This window comes from Cucumis sativus, chromosome 1 (genome assembly GCF_000004075.3).
Source record: "Cucumis sativus cultivar 9930 chromosome 1, Cucumber_9930_V3, whole genome shotgun sequence".
NCBI lineage: Eukaryota > Viridiplantae > Streptophyta > Magnoliopsida > Cucurbitales > Cucurbitaceae > Cucumis > Cucumis sativus.
Genome location: NC_026655.2, coordinates 5,450,213 through 5,472,548, shown reverse-complemented (window position 1 = coordinate 5,472,548; position 22,336 = coordinate 5,450,213). Strand labels below are relative to the sequence as shown.

The 22,336-nt window shown below is 32.3% G+C and overlaps 4 protein-coding genes and 1 long non-coding RNA gene across 5 annotated transcripts; 3 read left to right on the top strand and 2 right to left on the bottom strand.

The window, feature by feature from the left end:
* Window positions 1-1,276: 1,276 nt before the first annotated feature.
* Window positions 1,277-2,490, top strand: LOC101205232. The gene has a single exon (XM_004152518.3). The coding sequence runs from the start codon at window positions 1,319-1,321 to the stop codon at window positions 2,312-2,314; it is 996 nt and encodes a 331-aa protein (XP_004152566.1). The 5' UTR covers window positions 1,277-1,318; the 3' UTR covers window positions 2,315-2,490.
* Window positions 2,491-4,269: 1,779 nt separating this feature from the next.
* On the top strand, window positions 4,270-6,119 carry LOC116401694. Its single transcript, XR_004214019.1, has 2 exons — window positions 4,270-4,532; window positions 5,359-6,119. It is a non-coding gene; the product is annotated as an uncharacterized LOC116401694 (long non-coding RNA).
* A 4,192-nt stretch (window positions 6,120-10,311) lies between these two features.
* LOC101204745 (oleosin 18.2 kDa) lies at window positions 10,312-11,430 on the top strand. The gene has a single exon (XM_004152516.3). It carries the CDS (start codon window positions 10,346-10,348, stop codon window positions 11,228-11,230), a length of 885 nt encoding a protein of 294 aa, XP_004152564.2. The 5' UTR covers window positions 10,312-10,345; the 3' UTR covers window positions 11,231-11,430.
* An 85-nt stretch (window positions 11,431-11,515) lies between these two features.
* Window positions 11,516-13,938, bottom strand: LOC101204502 (tryptophan aminotransferase-related protein 2). The gene is made up of 6 exons (XM_011653407.2): window positions 13,662-13,938; window positions 13,409-13,555; window positions 13,009-13,312; window positions 12,635-12,915; window positions 12,067-12,386; window positions 11,516-11,961 (listed from the first exon to the last, which is right to left on the bottom strand). Exons 1-6 carry the CDS (start codon window positions 13,706-13,708, stop codon window positions 11,750-11,752), a joined length of 1,311 nt encoding a protein of 436 aa, XP_011651709.1. The 5' UTR covers window positions 13,709-13,938; the 3' UTR covers window positions 11,516-11,749.
* Window positions 13,939-14,476: 538 nt separating this feature from the next.
* On the bottom strand, window positions 14,477-17,704 carry LOC101204256 (galactinol--sucrose galactosyltransferase). Its single transcript, XM_004152514.3, is given in 5 exon segments — window positions 14,477-15,224; window positions 15,322-15,680; window positions 15,766-15,943; window positions 16,305-17,419; window positions 17,422-17,704. Coding segments are annotated over 5 exon segments (2,343 nt in total). The 5' UTR covers window positions 17,543-17,704; the 3' UTR covers window positions 14,477-14,654.
* Window positions 17,705-22,336: the final 4,632 nt, after the last annotated feature.

Genomic DNA, 22,336 nt, shown 5'->3' with positions numbered 1-22,336 from the left:
TTAATAAATTAGTGCAAAATAAACAAAGAATTAAATAATCCCTCAAAGTTTGAAGATTCCATTTTATGTCTTTAGGCAGTCCCACCCTACAAGCAAGTCAAAAGCAGCAATAAGAGTGCTTTTAGAAATTCACAAATTAAAAAAAAAATTAAGGACTTATATGTCAAATCACCAATGCCAAAGGGGCAATAAGCAATTTGATGTGATAAACTTCTTGATTAAAGTTTTCAATTGGTAACAGCTTCCGATTTGACACCAAATTTGACTCTAATTAAAGCTTTTTCTTTTCTTTTCTTCCCCCCCACTTGTTTCTCTTCTTCTTAATTTCTTCATAATTGCATCATAATTTCTTCACTAATCCTCTCTTAATCAATCTAAATCCATACATACATCATCACTAACTTATATCTTTTCTCCTGTCATAATTACAACCTACTCGGATTTTTTTTGTTTCTTGAATCGTTTGTTACAGTTAACAAAATATTGAATATACCTAACATTGCTTAGAAGTAAGAAAAAGAGAACTATAATTAATTGATTTTGGTTGAGTTATGTTTTAAACATATAGAATAAAACTTTATCATCAAATCAATTTCAATATGACAATATATAAATCGAAATTCTATACCCACTTACCGACATGAAAATTAGTTTCGTCGAGATAAAACAATTTGATCAACGAAATTAATAACAAAAGTTGTTATTGATATAACCTTTCCTCATTCATTCATTTATTATTATTGAGATGAAGTATAATCCATAAATTATATAATGTTTTTATTCCTTATCATGTTGGTTGGTCGTCATGTAGTAAACCATCAACAATTATTATTCAATAATTTACTATGCTTATTAACATTAAAATAAAATTTAAACAATAAAAGATAGTTGTAAATATAATATTTAGATTTAATATAATTAAGTATCTATCAATATTTTAAAAAATTACAAATATATCAAAATTTGTCAAACTTTATAAATTTTATCATTCATAGACTATGTTGCAAATGTTAGCGTTGATCTATCACTGATAAATTGTAAGAGTATATCGACAATAAAAGTTTATTACGGATATACTATACTATATTTACAATTTTTTAAAATCGTTGTTATATACTTAGTTATTATTCATACCATTGATTGGGATAATAATGGGCCATACTTATGGTAGTGGGCCTATTCATTTTGGGCCGTGTGTTGCTTTGATTTCCTTTGGGCCGGAAAGCCCAAAGTAGAAATCTGTTCTCCCGAAAGTCTCAAAAGCTTGTTAATCAAATTATCAGTGGTTTTTGGTTTTCATCTATCGTCAGAGCACAGAATGCGGCTTCAATTGAACGGAGAAATCCCTTTAGTTCTTCACCCAATTCAAAATTCCCTCCATTTTTTCAAACCCATTTCTCCAAATCTCATTTCCTTTCAACAAAAACAGATCAAGCGTTCCCAATTCAATCGGGTTAGAGTTCAATTCCACCAGACCCAATCTTCAAACCCTAAGAAACGGACCCAAGACGACGGAATTCCATCAGACGACGTCAAAATCCTCGCCAAATTCAAATCCCGCCACAATTTCATCAGAGTTCTCGAAGTTTCCCGAAGAGCTGAGCACCCACTTGCAGGTTCCAGATTGCTCCTTCTCGATGCTCCTGGTAACATTCACAGCATTTCATTCCTTTTCAAATCACTCACAAACACTTACTTCGATGTCTTCGCCACATTGCCGCCGATTCTACCTTCGGGACCCATCGGAATCCTCGGATTCGGCGCCGGCTCCGCCGCTCGATCGATCCTAAAGCTATATCCTGAGGTAGTGGTTCATGGGTGGGAGCTCGATCCTTCTGTAGTAGCCGTTGGGAGGGAGTTTTTCGGTGTATCGAAGCTGGAAAAAAAGTACCCAGATAGGCTTTTTATCTACATTGGGAATGCTCTGAATGCAAATGTGACAGGGGGATTTGCAGGGATTTTGGTTGATCTGTTTAGTGAAGGGAGTCTGATTCCTGAACTTGAAGATCCAAATACATGGAGAATGCTCGAAAGGTGTTTGATGAAAGGCGGGAGAGTGATGGTGAATGTTGGGGGCAGTTGTGTTGAGGCTGAGGACATTAGGAGAGATGGGAAAGTTGTAATGGAACAAACTTTGAAAGCAATGCATCAAGTTTATGGAAAGAAATTATGGGTTTTGAGACTTGGAAATGGCGAAGATGACAGTTCCTTAGCTCTCACTGGTGATTTGCCGGACATTGTTGCTTGGAAGAAGTTGCTTCCAAGGTCTTTGAGGTTCTATGCTGATATGTGGACTCTGTATAATGGTGCATAAGAATTTTAACAACACTACTTCTGTTTCTCTGTCTCTGATCTTGAATCAGTTGGGTAATACTTTTTGTAGGTATTGCATTTTCTGATGTATTTTATTTGTATGAATCTTTGAGCTGTGTTATGAATTCATTAACATTTACATAGAAGAAAAGTATCTGTTTTTGTTTGAGTGGTGAATGGTTATTGATTGTGAGTCTTTTTAATTTTAAATTCGTTGATCAACATACTGACTACCCAAACCTCTCTCATTATTCAGAAAAAGAACTTTTTTAAAAAAGTTTAGAATGGCATTTCAAACATGGTCTAAATTTAAAAACTTGTGTCATTCAGTGAAGATTTTCTTTTAGTTACAGTTAAGCAAAGTCAAGTTGAGTTAAATATTAAATCTACGCTTTCAAAAGTTTGTGTAAAAAAAAATCAACTTTTAATAAAATTTTAAACTCTAACACACATTCGGTACAAAATTTAATATTGAGTGAAACCTTGAACAAAATTTTGGTTAATTAATTTCGATAAAGCCATGGCCACCAAATTTGAAAATTTACATTTTCTATTTATATAGAAAAAATAAGAGACTTTTAAAAAAATTTATTATAATTAATTTTTGTATAAAGTATAAATATTTCGTAATTTTCCTGAAAAAAAATTATAAAACTATCTTCATTTCTTTTTATTAGTAGTATAAATATGTAAACATTTAAAATTACATTATTTTATGTAAATGTTCTTATCCGTACCATATATTAATTTCTCTTCGTGATACAATTTTAAAGGTTTAAATCTCCTAATTTGAGTAAATTAGAAAAGTTATTAAAAAAATTTTAAACCATCATTTTTAATAATGGTTCAAATTCTTTCCTTCTTATAATATAATGTAATACTCTTAAGAGAAACCATTTTAAAACAAACTATCCTTTTCTTTTTCCTTTTTAGTTTAAGAAATTATTGTTATCATGAAATGAATTTAAAGTTAGGTATAAATACAATCTAATAAAAGATCCCTCAAATATACATATAAATAAAGTAGGGGTCCAAAAGGCAAGTCTCTAATAATTAGGTCCATTTTAATTAATCCATTAATTAATCTAAAATCGATCTAACAAATCTTTCCAATTTTGCCATGACCCACAATAAAAGGAAGAGAAATAAAGAAAATCAATAGGATGATCATTGAAAATTAATTAACCAAAAGGGAAATTAATATGAATGATTAAAGTGGCTGATGTGATTTATTTTCATTTAAATTTGAATATGTATTTGAACAATACCCACCAAATATTACAAATATGGTAATCATACATACAATATTTTTTTTAAAAAAATTAAAAATCGCATCAACCCTTTAAACTCAAAGCTACTGAGATAACTTTATATATTGGAATGGTCACAGTTGAAAACTTTTAGTACTACAATATTTGAAAATCATCAAATGAATACACATAAACTTTAATGATTTGTACTAAAAATTATAAATATAACTAACGATATACTAGTAATATTCTTGAAAGGGTTCTCTTCTCCTATAATGTGTTAAGGTAATGCCATAATTATGGGTTGGTTAGGCACATGCACTTCCCTAACCTAAACCCTAACTCTCAAACTCAGAAGAGAGAAAAGAATTGTATATGAAAAAGTGAGACCTCTCATTTATATATAATAATTAAGGAAAGTCTCATGACATTTGAGTATATTTATTTGGGTTTCTTTTTGTTATTCTCCATTCAAACTTAGTGTTTATAAATTATATTATATCCAACTTAAAAAAGAAAAAAAATAATTGTATTCCTCATTTGTAAGTGTATAATTAGTTGTGTATGGAGATTTAAGAGATGCATATATGGTGGGTTTTTGGAATTGTTGGAATGTCAAAGTAGGAGACATATCTCTGAAAATAATTATCATTATTTGATTTGATGCTTCCTATTTTACTGTACTTTCCATTCATTTCCCCATCTTTTGCTTCCACTAAATTCTCTATCCCCTTCTCTCTCTCTCTCTCTCTCTCTCTCTAAATTAGGGTTTTTTTTTTTTTTCTCTATGAAGAGAGTTCACTTTGATCAGAAAATTGAAGAGACCATATATGAGTTCTTCATTCATCTAATTTTAAGTTATTCTTGAGTGTTTTTTAGTATAAATTAGTTCCTTATAACTCTACTAAGAATATATGTCAAGAAAGCAAGGATCTTGAAAACTGACAGCCCTAAGCAGCAATCCAAAAGGTAGTTTCTTTTGCTTTTTTTTTTTTCCTGATCTATGTGAAGAAAATTAGGATGATCACATATCATATGTACAGTTTTGATTTTGATTTTGTTTTATGTTTCTTAAAATATGTTGAGAAAGATGACGAGTTTTTGGTTGATTTGAGAAACTGTCTCAATTTTGTCAATATTGAACCTGATTTGGTTTTTTGAAAACATGCATATGTCAAATCTAATCCTCTTTTGTTTTGTTTTGTTTTTTTGGGTAAAAATTCAGAATTAAGATATTTTCTGCCATGTGTTCTGAGAGCTTGCTGATGATTCAACTGGAAAACTCAGTTAAAAAGTTGAAACCTTTCATCAGACATGTCAAGAGAAAAAGAAGAAAAAAAACCCTTATTTTTTAGAATGTTTTTAAGAATTTTAAGGGTTCAGAGAGTTCATTGGAAGCATGAAAACACAGAGTATTGAAATAACTTTACAAAATTTACATAATTTCACTCCAAGGGATTCACAAGATATGAAAGAAATAATCTACAAACTTGTTGTGTCTTTCTTTTCTTTTGAAGAAAGTATTTGGATTAGGAATTTGGCAAACTCTAATATAAATAGCTAATTATTTAGATTATTGTATTAGAGGAGTTTTGATTTGACAAGAATTCAATTCCTTGTCACCCAAAATCAAACCATTCAACAAACTCAAATCTCTCAATAAACTGAACAAAAAAAAGTGTAATATAAGATAATAATTTCAACTTCATCTAGTTTATTAAATCGACTTTCTAAGTATTTAAAAACTAAAAAGTCAATCAAAACAGTTTCTAAAGTTCGTTTGTTTGGTGTGTAGATCAAAATGGGATCAACAACAACAAGCAACCATTATTACAGCCCTTGTGCAGCTTGCAAATTCCTAAGAAGAAAATGCTTAGCAGGCTGTGTTTTTGCACCCTATTTTCCGCCTGAAGAACCCCAAAAATTTGCCAATGTCCACAAGGTATTTGGAGCGAGTAACGTGGCGAAGCTCTTGAACGAAGTTCTTCCTCATCAACGACAAGATGCCGTCGTTTCGTTGGCCTACGAAGCTGAGGCAAGAATCAGAGATCCTGTTTATGGGTGTGTTGGAGCCATTTCTTTCCTCCAAAAACAGGTCCAAAGGCTTCAAAAGGAACTTGATGCTGCTAAAGCTCGCCTTTTTCTCTACTCTTGCACTGATTTCTCAACTCCCTTTTTGCCTCACTCTCAGATAATTAATACTCCTCATCATCCAGTGATTTGGAATAATAATAGTAATTATAATATCAACAATCATAATGATATTAATAATCCTTCTATGTATTTTAATGGAGGAATTTGAAAGATGAAAAGGGTTAGTGGGTTGAGTTTATTGAAGGGTTTGTTTAATATTCTTATAAGAACTCAATATTTGAGATCTCTTTGTGGTTGGAAAGAGTTATTGTAGACTATATATATCAATATTGGCTTGTGCTATTAGGGTTTAGTTTTGATGTATTCTATCATATTATTATTATTAGAGTCCAAATCTTTAGTCATGTGCTTGTGGATGTTGTTATAAACATTTTGTTTATCTATAGTTTTAATTACATGTCATGTAATGGTATAGTCTTATATGCTACTTAAATATTCTTTAACCTACCTAACTTCTATGTATTAGTCTTACTTTTGAAGAACCCATGTCCTTTAATTTTTTTTTTCCTTTTCATTTTTTGACAAATTAACAAATGAGGTATCCAAATATAACTTTTTAGCCCAAATTTACCTTTTAACTAAGTTCTTTTTTACCAAAGCTTAATGTGAATAAGGGATTTTCTCGTAAAAAACACTTGAGTACATTCTTAAGTTGTACCCATATTTCAATATTTCATGTTCAAACACACACATAACAACTTGTTGTGATGGAAAAAGATATGTGGAGATATATAGGGCATGGTGTTAGGATCTTATTTGATTAAATTATTATTCCTTCTATTTGCTCTAAATTAAACTCTCTCCTTGTATTTGCTCTTAACTAGCTATTACATTTCTTTATGTAGCTTGTTTTGTTGTATATGTTAAATTTCTCACCTACATGCTTGGTAATGTCACATCTTTTTCTAAAAAATTAAAATGTGAAAATTAGTGATGAAATAACTTTTTAGATTTTGGTATATTTAGTGATATATACATACTCTCTGAATTATTAATGAGTGGAATAATTGAACTCTAATAAGGCCAAGAATTAGGTTATAATTATTAATTAACTTTTTGGCATAAAGGCCTTCTTAAACTTGGATTAAGAAACACAATTACTCAGTGTTTTAGGTTTGAATATAAATGTGTGAGTGATTCATATATATACATACCTTTTTCTATCATTAATAATCTTCTGTTGCAATTATTTATTAGCTTCTATTTGACAGAATATTAACTGTTTTTTCAGCTGCCATATATCGCATGGCCTGTTTATTTATCTGTCAAATAATAAGTTTTTTTTCTTCTTCTCTTTTTAAAAAAACTAAAATTAAAAATCTTGCAGCTTTTCTCTGAAAGAAGCATTCACTTGTCATCTCCCCAGATGTAACAGCAGAAGGGCAGCCTGCATGAAAACATAAATAATCCTTTTTTGATTGTCTCATAAATAAGTAAATAGTTGTGAAGTTGTTATATTTCATATGGTTAAACTTTAAATAAAAGCTATATAGTAAAATATGGCAACCTATTTGTGTCTATCATAATACTATAGAATAAAAAGTAATCTATGTTTATCTATCAAAATTCATATGGTAGGCATAAATTTATTACACAAGCTAAGTAAAATGGGAATGATTCACAAAATGAGATGTATAATTGACCATCAAAATTTTGTATTACTGAAGAAGATCGATAGATAATAATGTTGATAATTGGATATGTAGTATAAGGCTTTTTGGCTCTAGACTCTTGATCAAAACATAATTTTTTCTGTCAAATTTAGACTACTATTCAGCAGTTCGACCTTTTACTCCTACTTTTTATTGGACTTAAAAGAAAGCACACTCTTCTAGGTGAAAGAAACATAGACGATATACGAAAAATAGTATGATATAAAGCAATTAAATAGGCCCTAAAAGCAAAATCAGATGAACTTAGACTTGGAGAGAGAGGAAAGGAAGGGGAAAAGGGGGAGGAACTGATTAGAAGTAAGAATCTTCCAAAATAGGGGAAATATTTAAGCATGGCATGGGCACCTCTAGGCCCACCCTCTCCCATATATATATATCAACTTAACTATTTATATGTTCATATATATTCTTTTTGGACTCTTAGCACATATCCAAATTATCAAAGGATTTTTATTCTAAACATTCATTTTCGTAGGACGTTTTAATAATGCTACAAAATATTTTCTATACATACCATGAATCATCATATTAATTAGACATTTGAGACTAACCTTTCTTAGTTAAATTCTGTTCATTTGATCAATATAATTTTTTGTTATATTCATACCATATTCCTCAACTTTAATTTGTGATTAATATTAATAAAATATTTTATATTCATCCAAAAGTTGTAATATTACGATCTTGATCTTTTAATTTGTAAACATCCAAAATATTAAATTGACACTTGAAACAATATTGTAGATGATGACGATCTAAAAATTTATATATACTCATTAACTCAAACAAACCTATTTATTCTTTTGAGAATTAATTTTTTTTAGTATAAATTTAAGATAGTAAACAAATATACTATATTATTGTCACAATTATATAGATCGGTTTAATAATCCAATAATTTTTTGTTTCAAACATTTTGTGCTATAATTTCACACACAATCCCTTGGTCATGGGCTTGTTAAACGTTTTCTCAAGCATTCAAATTTCGAGATAATTTCCCTAAAAAAAGAGTTAACTAGGTTTGACCAATAACAACTTTGGCCCAAAACAATTAAAATTTGAAAGGAATTGCTTTAATTACACATGCATGTGCCTATATATACACACATATATATTTATTATTGTGAAGATAGTTTGTTATATTTTAAGGTATAGAAGAAAAAGTATGGTCTTAAGTAGGGAATTAGTCAAGGCTACCAATAATGATAGGCATGATGATTGCAACCACACCAAGTCATTATAACCAAAATCCAACACAAAATTCCTTTTTTTTTTTTTTCTTTACCATTTATATATATTATTCTCACATTTGTATTATTCTCCCTTAGTTTATACAATCATTTGTTAATGTTTTCCAATAATATATTATTCATTCTGCAAAAGATGCAATATTAATTGCAATTAATACTTGCTTGTATTGATCACTTTATTCCTTGAATATATATTAATAAATTAATTATAATGTGTGAAATGAAATCCACTTAGCTATACCAATTCTAAATTTTAAAAGGTTTGTTTAGATAGAGGATCAATGAAGCCTTTCTTTGGATCATCAAACATATAAAATAATGTGTATATATATATGATTTAATGAAAAAGCACTTCACCTACCTAACCTAACTACCTATGGAAGTTAATAAGAGTTATGAGCATGCTTCCCAACTTATAATTAATCCTACCACATTATTTTAATTAACCATCTTGGAATAACAACTTTCACCAAATTAATATATATATTTTTTCCTTTAAAGTAAAACAGGTTTTTTTCTCTTATTATAATGTTAATTTGATCATTTCTTTAAAAGTATTTTATAATATTTTGGAGAAATCATTCATTTGTTTTGGTTTAATTTTGTTGTCTTGTATATTAATATTTATTTATTTATTAAAATAAAACAACTAATTCAAAGATTAGATGTCCTAAACTAGCATTATTAGTGTCTAAAAGTTAAAACTATATGAAATAGAGCAATTATATAAAAGCTATTAAGGTCCTCAACATTTAAATCAGTACAAAGTTAAAAGAGAGATTCAAAATAATCAAAGTGTGCAAAAAAATAATAGTTAAAATATGTAATATAGTAAACCATTTATGATTCTTTTTATATATAAATTATAAATTTAATTAGCTTAAATTTACAGGGGTTCTATTTGAATAACCCATTAAACTCTCAACTTTCTATCAAATAGATTCATAAAATTATAAATTTGTGTGTACAAATATTGATACGTGAATTTTTAAAAAAACTAATAGATCTATTATGTATACATTTTAATTTTAGGTTTACTCAAATTCTATAAACATTCAAAGTTGCTTTTAAATATATATGTATGGATTTTTAAAATATTATAAAATTTGAAAATTTTATTAAATTGTTAAGTTGACTTATGCTTCACACAGAAGTTAGAAGTTAAGTTGCTATTTGTTTAATAAAAGCCTCACTCATAATTCTTATATTTATTCTAAAAATTTAGAGAGATGTAATATATAAATTTTTGGGTATTATAAACATTTTCTCAAATAGTATTATCATTATTTTTCTTCCGTAAATGACACATTATTAATAACCAAGCTAAGTATATTTGTGTATATGATTTCTGTAATGGTTTGATTGTGGATTTTGTAAGAAAAGATATTAACTAATTAATTAGTGTTTAAGAGAACTGAAGCAGATATTTAGCATTGATTATATCGTAATGTATAAATAGTGGGAAATGTGGTTTGGTTCACTTCTCACACATACATATCTGATCCCCACAAATGGGTAGGAACGCAGGAAACCACGTTAGTAGCGGCGATATGCAGTGGGCGTAATAGATAAAGTGATGAGATCGAAATTGGACAGAAAACAAACCCCAAAATTTGAAAATGAAAGAAATAAAATCCAAATGCAAAATTGTACAAAAACATGAAGATGACAACAAACAAGGAATGGTCCAACCCCATTCCTCGACATGTTTCCCATGCAAACCTTCATTCTTTATTTCTCAAACATCTGTCATCTTTTTCTACGTGTCCTCTTCCTTCTTCTCCTTTTTAAAAAACACCCTCAAACCTCCCTTTCTCCCCTCACCATAATTCTCATTTTAATTTCTTCTTCTCCTCCTCCTTTTTCATCCATTTCCATGGCTGAATTTCCTCACCAAAGACCCCATGCTCAAAATCAGCCTAATTATGACTCACCCACAACTCACCCTTTTCAAGCCATTCTCCCACAAAAGTCCATTTCCTCTTCCCATCTCTTGGCATTTCTTACTCTCTTCCCCATCGCCGCCATTCTTCTTTTCTTCGCCGGAATCTCCTTCATCGGAACCGTCGTAGCCTTGGCTGTTACTTCTCCTCTGTTTCTAATTTTTAGCCCTGTCTTGGTCCCTGCCGCCCTCGTCATCGCCTTGGCCGTTGCAGGCTTTCTGACTTCTGGGGCTTTTGGTGTCACAGCCTTATCTTCCCTCTCATGGATGGCTAATTACTTGCGTAGATCACGAGTCCCTCTTAACCTCGACCAAGCTAAGCAATGGGTCCGTGAAACCGCCGCCCAAGCCGCCGAAACGGCTAAAGAGGCTGGTCAGGCTATCCAGAGCAAGGCACAGGATAATGGGAAAGCGAAGGAAGTTGAAGTCGGCTCTGCCCAGGATGGAGAGAAAACCGATGAAGTGAGCCCAGCGCAGCCCAGCCCGGCCCAGGAAGAAGGAAAGACCCAGGCGCAAAGTACATCGAAAGAGGAAACGGCCCAAGAACCGGCTAAGGCTCAAGAAAGTGGGAAGGCCCAAGAGGGGGGTAAGGCCCAAGATCGTGGGAAAGCCCAAGGAGGAAAAACTCGAGGAGGAGGAAAGACATGATTGAGGAAGTGGCCCCCAAGTGTTCCGTTGCTTTATATGTAAATAATTTAATAATTTTGGAATTATGAGTACTTCAAGCAGAGAGAGAGAGAGAGAGTATGTTGTAGGTGTGAGTTTAATTTCCATTGGAGTACACGATTTCTTTTGCTATATGTGTTGTAATGAATCTGGTAGAAATAAAAGTATTATTTCTGTTTTAAGTCTTTATTTGCTAAATTAATTAAATAAAGAAGCAAGTATAATTACTAATGAAACATATATATTAATAACAATGGTGGGAGATAAAACAAAATTGAAAATACTGCGTATTAGATGATAATTAGTAAAGTAAGATGCTACTGAAGTAATAAAATATTAAAAAGAAAGAAAGAAAAGAAAAGAAAGAAAATTGGGCATCAACTCCTGGGTCTCCCCCAGGCCCCAGCTGCTGGGGTTCTCTATTCCTTTTAATTTAGGTATGATCCTTCCTTAATTAATTCTCTCGTGGGGGATCGGTCGACATGTCGTTTAGGGATATGATCAGTGTGGTTGTTCAGACTTAGGGGCAGCAGTGATTTTTGATATCCTTTGAACCAACAAATCGAAGTTGTCGTCTCGGTCCAACATGCTGACACGTACGAATTCGGGGCTGCACCCGAAACTCACTCCACTTCGACCTAATATTTTATGTCGTCTGAGTAAACCTGCACAATCTTCTTCTTCTTCGTCTTCACATTTTAGCCATGCAAAAGCTGTGCACCCATCATCATCAATAACATTATTCTAATTAATTATATTATACTATACTAATTAGGGTTTAGAGACATAGAGAGATTATGTAATAATAATATAATTACCAGGTCGGGATTCGGTAGGTTGGTGAAGGAAGGTACAATAAGCAGTAGGGAATTCAGGGAGACTGAACATTCCGCCGTGTTTAACGGCTTGTCTGATGCGACACCATCTCTCCGTCATCAGCCGGTGGCCGAACCCATAAAACGATTCTCCAGTACGATTGTCTAAAACAGTAGTACTCCCAGGCTGCTCACAACTATCTGATACTACACTTAGCATCCTCGCCGCTCGGAGCTGTGAATCTTTAGACACCCCGATTGTGTTTAGCTCAATGAACTTCACCATTTTCATTGCTATTTCTGGATCTTTAACAAGTGCCCACCTATACATATATATATAACCATTGTTTTATAAATTAATTAACATTCCTGGCTAATTAAATTAAATACAATCACATTATTAACTAAATAGTATTTATGGACAATTTTCAAACTTACACCCGCAAAATTTGAGGATATAGTTTCTGAACATTCCTAAGTTTGTCGTCAATTTACAACTTTCCAATGATGTTTTAATTGAGAGTCTAAATAGGAATGTTTATAAGAGGGTTTAAGATTAAAGAGAACAAACCCGATACGAGAACCGGCATGGCCAGTGCACTTAGAGGCAGTGAACAATGCGACATCGAAGTCAGCCGGAGCAGTAATAGAAGTGTAATGAGGCCAATAATAAGCAAGATCATGCAACAATTTTCCTCCACTCCGTTTCACCACCGGTCCACGTAATGAACCGTCCGGATTATTTGGTGAAGTCACGATTTCAATATAAGATCCCTCTTTCTCGTATTTACTCGCATCTCCACCCCATTTGAAAAGGGTTGTTTTTAAATAATCACACATTGAGGGATACGACTGTGTTAACCAAAAGAATATATGCATCAATATTCAAATGTCAATATTCATATTTATTTTGAAAACAAGAGGTTGAATGAAAATAAATCTCACCGAGTAGTAGGGGACGGCGGAGACGACGTCGGTAGGCTCAGAAGATTCGGGGGAAGAAAGAGCGTAAAGGGCAGCCAGTATAAGCTGGGAGGAGCCGGTCCCGACAATGACGTAGCGACCTTCGGTTATGGCGTTGCCAACGACACGGTGTAAACGGAGAATTTGTTGGCACAAATCCGGCTCGAGAAACCAGCAAAGACTCCGGCCGTTGGAAAAGTAACTCATGGATCGCCAACCTGGGATCACCACCGTCGCTTTCTTCCCCATTTTTTTCCAATACGTTTCGTACATTGTTGGGTCTCCACTGTATTTATCAACGACGATTGATCACTTCAATTAAACACAAAATTCTAATAATCCATGAACACTTTCTAACCACGAGTATTATTCTAAGACTTACGCGTCAAGATTGATGACTCGATCATCCCCGTAGTCTCGATGTTCAGATGTCGAAACCCTCAAAGGAGCATTATTACACATGATCTCATGTATACCCTTCTTCATATCTCTTTTCCTCCCAGGCGAATTCTTCTGTCGTTCTTCATCGCTGAAATAATATTAAATCACAAAAATTATATTCTAAACATCGATATTAAATCAATCACACAACATAACAATAATTAATTAAGAATCATGAAATTAAATTAAATTACCTGCAGGGCTCTTGCTTGAAATTCATACAAGTACAAAAATTAAACATTGTATCGAACGTTTCAAAAAGAAAATAAAAAATTTGTCTACAATAGAGTAGATAAATTAAGAGTCAAGAGAGAGAGATTAAATAGAGAGAACTCAGACAAAGGGCGGGGTTTAGGAGAGAATGGAAGAATCCACCCAATGGCCTGACCGGGGATATAATTATGGCCTAATTGTGTTTAATTAAGGACATAATAATCCCACAAATCATTTTCCGGCAAAGCTTACAAATTTGGGAAATAGATTAAATACATCACTCTTCAATTCTATTTCCAAACAAAACCCTAATTCTGGATTTCCAAATTCAAAATTATTAAGGCTGTCATACTAACAAATTTTCTCTATTTTTGGAATTTTTTTCCCTTTTAGTTTCTTTCTATTTTCTTGCTTTATATTTGAGAAAATCTAGGATTTTCGTTTTAACACTTCTGGTAATTATTCTCGTTACCCCTATTAAAAAGTTTGATTTAATCAATCAATTCAATCTTTGATCATTTTTACCAAAATTAAAAATGGAAAAGAAACTACATAATTCGAAAGTTGTAAGAATTTATTATTTGGTAGAAGATATTCAAGAGATATCTAGCTTACATATACCTTGTACATATTTAAATTCGTGACCTAGTTAATAGCTGATCGTCGTAATACTTTGCTACACTCAATTTGAATAATTTTTGGGTTGAAAAATAAAGTTTGTGATTGTCTTTTTAGAACTTTCTTAACCACCTATCTTTCATGTTCATTGTATGTTTGTGTTCAGCTAACAAGACAGTGAAAAAACTATCGTTTATGCTATCTAACTTGCATTGATTTTTAAAAAACATCCTTGATTTATAACATTTTGCTTACAAACAAAAGCTGAGAGTCATCCGGACATAGGAAGTTTAGACATTACATATTTATCATCCTCCTTTACATAGGAAGTTTGTAGAACAGAGTTTTTTTTAACCTCAAAATTGATACTCAATTATGGACAATTTTGAAGAGCTTGGCCATGGGATTTGGAGCTTCACCATTTTATCATCATCATCATATTCAAACTCTACATCTTCTCCCTCCATCTTGCAGTTTATGGGCTCATTCGAAGCAAACACTCTCATCTCTCCGCAACCCCTGACTCCGACTTTTACCAAACCTTCATTTTCATCAATTTCTAGTGATTCTATTGCACCCCCACAATTCAGCATGTTCACCAATCCAATTGGAGCAAATTCCATGTTTGGTTTTGATAAAACTGTGGCAGGGGAAACTACAAGCAGTTCATATTCTAATGGCGCGATGGTAAATTCTAAATTTTCTGATGTCTTCAATAGCTTTAGTTTCTTGTCTCGAATCATGTATATGGCAAACAAGTTCACCCCCTTTAGAGAAATGGGATTTTTCCCATTGTTCCACTCGATATCTTTTGGCCCAGCGACGCAGGTTAGTGTACGTGCGTACTCGGATGTCCTTCTGTTTTTCCTAGTCTTGGGACACCACCCTCCTCCTTGACAATTAAACAGACCCAATGTGCCAGTGAACTGTTGAAAAATGACCACAAGATTTTTTATTAAATGCCACACCCAAAATTTGAGCATTAAAACGAGATGGTCAAGAGAAGGGTTTGTTATGTCTTACTTTATTGAGGTTCCAAATTTTGAGCATGGTTTTGCCATCATGAAGAGGGTCTTCAAACAGACAGTCTCTTGTAGGTAGGGCATAGTGTTGACATCGCAGTATTGAACCATCAGGCAAAACTAACCTTTTGAGTAAATTAAAGTTATGCTTACCGACCGAGTCACTTACATATATTGGTCCACCGGAGATAGCTCGCGAAGCTGCGTGGAATTCAGCGCAAGGGTGTGTTGATTGAAACATGTCCCAATCTGGGTGAATTATATTGCCCATCCACAAGCTATTGTAGGCACAGTGCACCATGTGACACCCTTGTAGCCAATATGGATCTCCAGAAGGATCCACTGTCCAGAAATCATCTCCTGTAAACAGAAGAATAGTATAAACATACAAAGAGTTGATGGTGATTTGCAAAATTTAGCTGAAAGCAAGGTGGGGTTTCCATACCAACACGTCCAAGAGCTATGGCCTCTGTTCCAAGGTACATGAAGTCATTGCAGTGCTCCATGCTAGCAATAGCACCATTTCCTTGTAAATGTTTCTTTATAGATGCAGTGAGTGCTTTGTAATAAGCTTTGGCCAGCTCGATTCGACCTCCAAATTCCTCGGATATCATTTCAAGCAACTGTATGATAGATCACAGAAGTAGGAATTAGAAACATTCCAACCAGCTTTCTATCTCCTCTAAATATGTCGAGGACCTAGTATAGAGACTTTTTAAAGCATTCATTTAACTGCTAGATACAAAATCAAGAGTAGTTCACAAACTTGTTACACATTTTCTATCTCCTCTGTTAGGTTTTAGTATTCCTCAAAACTTCAATCATCATAACTAGATGGTAAATAATACTTTAAATGCAACTTCTGAAACTGTTTTTTAACTTGTTTCATTACTAAATATCATCAATATCATTACTATGAATTATGCTGATGGAAAAAACAAATGCAGGATAAGAAAGCTGGGGTGGACTTTTCAGAAAACTTACATGAATAACATCAACCTTAACGCCGTCGATGCCCGCTGACTGGAGGTGGGAATGGAGTCCATCATACATTTCATGGGCTAGCTCAGGCGGAACCAATCCAATCCCATTATTGACAATCTTGTCCACAGCCAAATCCTCCATTGTCTTCTCTAACCCCTGTGACAGCTTAGGAATAACGACCCTTGACAGAGGCATTCTAGGCACATTGGGTCTAATCCCACCCCAATACCCACAAAGCGCATGCCACACATACACATTCTCAATTGTCCTAAACTCTTCCTTCAAGTCTCTCACAAAGGCACCCAATCCTACACCAACTCCCTTCCCATCACTTCCATAGTCTCTAAACTTGTAATTCTCTTCAAATTTGATTAGCCTACAAGGCATCTGTTCCCCTGCAGCCGTTAGATCCATAGCTTCCTGATGATGATCTGTGAATGAATCAGCATCATGAGCAATAGATTGCCACCCATCATCGATCAAAATCATCCCTGGCGGACAACCACCATCCACTAAACACTTGACACCTATCTTAATCCCCTGAGGGTTCACCTTAAGATAGAATGCATCCCACGTACACCACCCAAATTTGTCCACAATAGGAGGTGGGGTCTTCTCATGTAGAAGCTTAAAAGTCCCTAAATGAAGTTTGACTACTTTCATAGCTTCTTTGAGCAAACTGTACGGATCATCTCCGACTTGCATGTACAAGCAGCTTCTGAAACTGGACGCGTGGACAGTCGTGGACCCACTTTCAACCCACATAGCCACGCTGTCATCGTTTTCATCACCAGAACGCAAAGAACATCTAAAAGCTCCTTCTAAGATGGGTAGGAGGAGAACATATGGACGGCCGTGATGATTTGTGTCGAGTATCATCATCTGTGTCTCATGTTGGATGTCACGGCCGCACGTGCCGACCCAGTGGGTGGTCCACCAGACTTTGAACCGGAAGAGGCTTGAAAATCTTATGCCTTTGAGGTTGCCGATAGGAACCAAGTGGGAGCTTTTGGGCTCGGTAGCGTCGAACCCAATGAAGCAGCCAAGGAGGGAGTTGTTGGTTTTGAATGGGGAAGGAGTTGAGATGATATTGGGAGGAACATGGGTGAGAAATGGTAGCCATTGGCGAGAAACTCTGAAGCTTTTAAAGTGATTGAGAGATTATTGAGTGAAGGAGTAGTGTCGAGGAAGGTGGGGATTGTGGATATGGCGGTTTTGGTTAAGCTTGATGGAGCCATGAGGGAAGATGGGAGTTTTTGTTGAGTTGGGTTTGTTGGTGGAGAAGGAAGGTTTGTTTATATAAGAGTGTACGTTTGTGTTTGAGAGGATGGTGGTGGGTGTAACCGTGTAATGTAAAAGAAGAGAAAAGGAGTAAAGGAGAGAAGAATTTTCTAGCGTTGAGCTTAATCACCACATACGTGTACATAATTCAATTCTAATTGTGATTTTGAACATCTAACTTCTAACTTTTACTATGGAAGCTGATGTCATTTCATTAGACTGAGAGTTAAAGCTATAGTTTTGTTCATTAAAGAAAAAGTTAAAATGCATCATTTTTTTTCTACTATTTAAAGTTTTTGTTCAACTTTGCATTTTTAATTGTCTACTTTTGATCTCGCTATTTTTAATATATTAAATTTAGTTCAAAAAAAAAAAAATTAAAACTCTTTTCTTCTTCTTCTTAGCTTCAACATTTTTACTATGTTTTGGTGAAAGTTTATGAATTAGAATTAAATAAATATGTGTCACGTTTTCAAAATATAATAAAAAAATTAAAACTATGTACTTAATATAGGTAAATTTTGAATAGTCTAACCAAGTGCAAGTAATGTATAATCAATTGATTAATTAAGTTCATAGATAAAACAAAAATATTTTCTGTCCATAATAAAATTAAAAAGCTATGAACATGACTATTTTTAAAAAAATATTTTAGGTTGGTTTTCTTTCCATTATTCTCAAATTTTTCTTTTCATTTTCACCTTCTTTTCTGTTTCAAATTTTCTTTTATATTTTTTTTAATCATCATTGGTGTTTTTCTACCATTTTTCTTTTTCATTCGTTTGAAATGATTATTTTTATTTTCAATTAAAAATGTTATTCAAATCTAAACGATCATACTCGTTAAATCTATACCAAATTTACGTATAATAATATGTGAGTAACCAATTAATCGTTGGTTGATTAAGATGCCTTTCTAGATAAACTCTTTTTAAAAATACAAACAATATAAACCTATAAATCATTCCGTGGGTGTTGAATGATTCTTGATTGAGTAATTTCTGGAGGCTTCTGGCTTTTCTAGACATTACCATATTTTTCTTATGTATATTATTAATATTTTCTTTGTTGTAGGTAAAAGCCCCATAATTCTTGCTCAACACAATTGGTGCCCTAAACACAGCCATCTTCTTCTATTTTTAGACTACACCTTTCTTATATCAAAGTAAAACTCGACCATAATAATGTGTACTTTTGATTTGGTGTAATGAAGGTACTATTGTGAAGAGAATAATTAAAGAGCCTTATTTTAAAATGGTTTGTTACGTAAAGAAAAAGACAAACTAAAAGAGAGATGTAAAAGAGAACGAAAAGAAGTAGATTTGAAATTTAGCTAAGATTGTTGCAAGAACATTACCATGAACATATAAAATCAAGAAATAAGTTCAGGGTTTGTTGGTTTGTGTACGTAATATTACATGAATTTCTCATAAATAAATTACATTACATGACGACCAAATTAGCCACATTCTTCGAAGGAGAGATGTTCTTGCAAAGCTAAAGGGATCGAAGGGTTGAAAGGAGAGAATCATCAATAATAAGTATTACTGATGGATACCTATAAAAGTATAGATGTAAAATTTTGTTATTTTCTGTTTGGTGTATTTTAAAAAAAGATTATTTTACTCTAACTTATCTATAAATTATCCTTATATCTTTACATTTGAGTATACAAAAGTTAATTGACATTTGTATTATATTAAAAAATGTTGATGAAACACTAAAGTATATAATAGTATGATTGTATTATCAACATTAAAGTGATATGTTTGATTTCTCTACCCATACAAATTCAATTCAATGTCTTTAAAAATAGAATGTAAAATAAATTTAACAAAATTATTTGTTGAGATAATATTAATATAGAGCTAGGTTTGAGTTTTATGAGAAATATTGAAATAAAAAATAATTATAATATTGTTGGGTAAAATTGAATGTAAAAAGGGGCAAAGTTAGAGATTAAGTTAGAGATGATTAATTAAAGTGGGTTATATATATCTATATATTAAGTTTTGGATAGGTTATATAGTCGTAGATGTTTCCTTTGGGGGGAGTGTGTGTTGTGTCATACTGTGGAGCTCTAATTCTCCGCCACGATGCATTTATACATGTCAATTCTCTAACACATCAACTAACTTCCACCTCTATTTCACAATAAAACAAACTTTAATTTTCCTCTTTCAAATTTAGGGTTTAATTCTTCGAGTAGCTTTGTTTTGAATCAAAACCTTACACTTTTAAGATAGATGCTTAAGACGTTGAGTTGATTTTTTTATTTTGGAGTTGGAATTAGAAAGTAACTGTATTTGGGATGGACAATTGTTTAACTGAAATTGAAATATAAAATTAATATTTGAGATGCAGTATTGTAAGATAAGGTTTCAAATTAAACGTTAATACCATACTATTAAAATTGAGTTGTGTTGAATAGAGATTATGTATACAAGCTTTCCAATTCAATACACTTTTTGAGACATGGCCATGAATGTATATATGCTTTGAAATTGAAATTATCTGTATATCCAATTCCATGGCAACTTAACTTGTCAAATTAATTGTACCACACAATTTTGCTTCAACCAATTTTTTTCATTTATATTTCAAAACACAATGGATCCCTCTTGTCCCAAAATCAACATTTATATGTATCCTCTCGGACATTACTTATCTTCATATATCTCACAAAATTGTTACTAAATTTTGACGTGGGAAACTTTTCATTTTTTTACACAAAAATAGGTATTATTGTTTAAGAATACGAGTAAGAAGAATTTGAATTTGGGTAAAAAATTCTCACCAAGTGCCTAGAAAAAAACCATTGTAAATAGTATACGAAATATTGCCGGAAGGAAGCTTCGCCGGTGGAGTGAACTGTTTCTCTTTAGCGCCATTGACGGCGTCTTCGCCTTTTTCTTGAACGAGAGAGGAGGAGGAAGAGAGAGTTTGGGCCTCTTTCATTTTTACGCCCACCGATTAATGGATCAGCAAATTGGCCCAATCGTGAAATATATACAGATTTCTTATTTTAATTTATTGAAATATTTTGGAAAAATAACCCTTTGTCCATTTGATCCTTAATGTTCCATTCATATTCTTGACCACTCAAGGGTCTCTCAACTAATAAATCTAATAAACTTAAACATAATATTGATCAAATGGTGATGTGGCGACATGAGTTGATTTTTTTTCCCTAAGAAATCACATTTAGTCTCTAAATTTGTATACTTTTGTTTAATTTTGTTCTCTAATTTTAAGAAAAATAATACGTTTGGTCCCTTTCTTTGCAAATTAATAACATGATAATACTACTAGTGTGGCTTCAAATCATATAGGTCAGAAATGAGCATTGGACAAGTAACAATCCGTTTTAAAAAGCTCATGGACTGAAATATACTTTCTAAAAGTTTAGTAAAAATGATCAAAATTGAACAAAAGCTTGAAAATATTTTGAGTAAATTTTCAGAAGGATATTGATATAATCAATAATTGTGGGAATTGATTGAATAACAAAGAGGAAATTAGGTAAGCAACTCATGTTCCTTCAGATTTTTGCCAACCCTAAAGAAAGAAAAAGAGAAGCTATTTGTATTTTTATTTGGATTTACATATAAATATGTGGAGGACTAAAATTATATTCCCAATAATGGCAGTGTAGACCCAAAAAGAAAGAATATCTATTTACTAATTTTGTACCATCTGAGTGAGCAATTTTTGTGTAGTTGATATATCCTTTCCAAAAACAAAAAGGAAAAAGAAAACAAAGAATAAAGCAATAATAATGTGAGAAAGAATGAAAGGCAGAAGAGAGAAAGAATATCAATCAGTAGTCATATTGGGTTGTTGGGCTTTTAGGCACGAGAGAAGCTTTCCATTTTACTTGTTTGTCCCTAGTTTGATTTTTTTTTAATACCACTGGAGTCTGGAGGAGATATTGAAGATTCAAATCTTTAAAACATATATTAATTTAGTTATTACTGTCTCTGATTTTATTTGAATTGATGTAATATATAGACAATATTCTAAAGTTTTTGTAGAATTGTTTCAAAAATTAAGTAAACCGAACACATTTTAAAAACATTTAAAGAAAATGATAACAAACTAAACGAAGGCTACATATTTCAAAGTTATCCATTCTTTCAGTATTATTACAATGAGGAGTCTACTTTTCAATTTCATCTTTATATTCTTAGTATTTCTTTTTCAATTAGGTCTTACATAATACTAAAAATGAATGAAAAATGCAATGAAGCAATATCAAAAGTGAAAAGTTATATACATTTAACTTCGTACGACATAGAAATGACCGACTCAATTACAAATTACTAATTACTAATTGTCTTATAAATTTTACTTATGAAACTCTTGTCATGAAAGTTATTATGTTTAAATTCATATAATTTAATCATCCTTTTGATATTTAAACCTTGTAAGGACATAAATTTTAAAAAGATCAAACGACCAAAATGAAAAAGAAAAAGAAAAAAACACTAGGAATTAAAACAAATACTTATCCTTTAAAATTTTAATTAACATTTCAACATTATTAACAAAAGAAAAAGTAAGGTAAAAAGAAGACAAGAAAATGAAAACAAATGTATAAATAGTTTTAAAGGGTTTGAATTTTAAAAATAGTTGATAACTGGACTATCTTACGGGATATGAATTCTAAAGAGAAGAGGCCAAACTATATATATTCATATAGCTAAATCGTAAAAATGTAGTGGCCATCAAACTTTCAATAACAAAAACTA

Excerpts from the sequence above, each read along its gene's own strand:
- LOC101205232 (XM_004152518.3), top strand. The coding sequence starts at position 1,319 with ATGCGGCTTCAATTGAACGGAGAAATCCCTTTAGTTCTTCACCCAATT.
- LOC101204745 (XM_004152516.3), top strand. The coding sequence starts at position 10,346 with ATGTTTCCCATGCAAACCTTCATTCTTTATTTCTCAAACATCTGTCAT.
- LOC101204502 (XM_011653407.2), bottom strand. The coding sequence starts at position 13,708 with ATGTTTAATTTTTGTACTTGTATGAATTTCAAGCAAGAGCCCTGCAG. Across the intron at positions 12,916-13,008 it reads CCGCCGTCCCCTACTACTCG|TCGTATCCCTCAATGTGTGA; the intron begins GTGAGATTTATT and ends TGGTTAACACAG. Across the intron at positions 11,962-12,066 it reads ACCTACCGAATCCCGACCTG|CTTTTGCATGGCTAAAATGT; the intron begins GTAATTATATTA and ends ATGGGTGCACAG.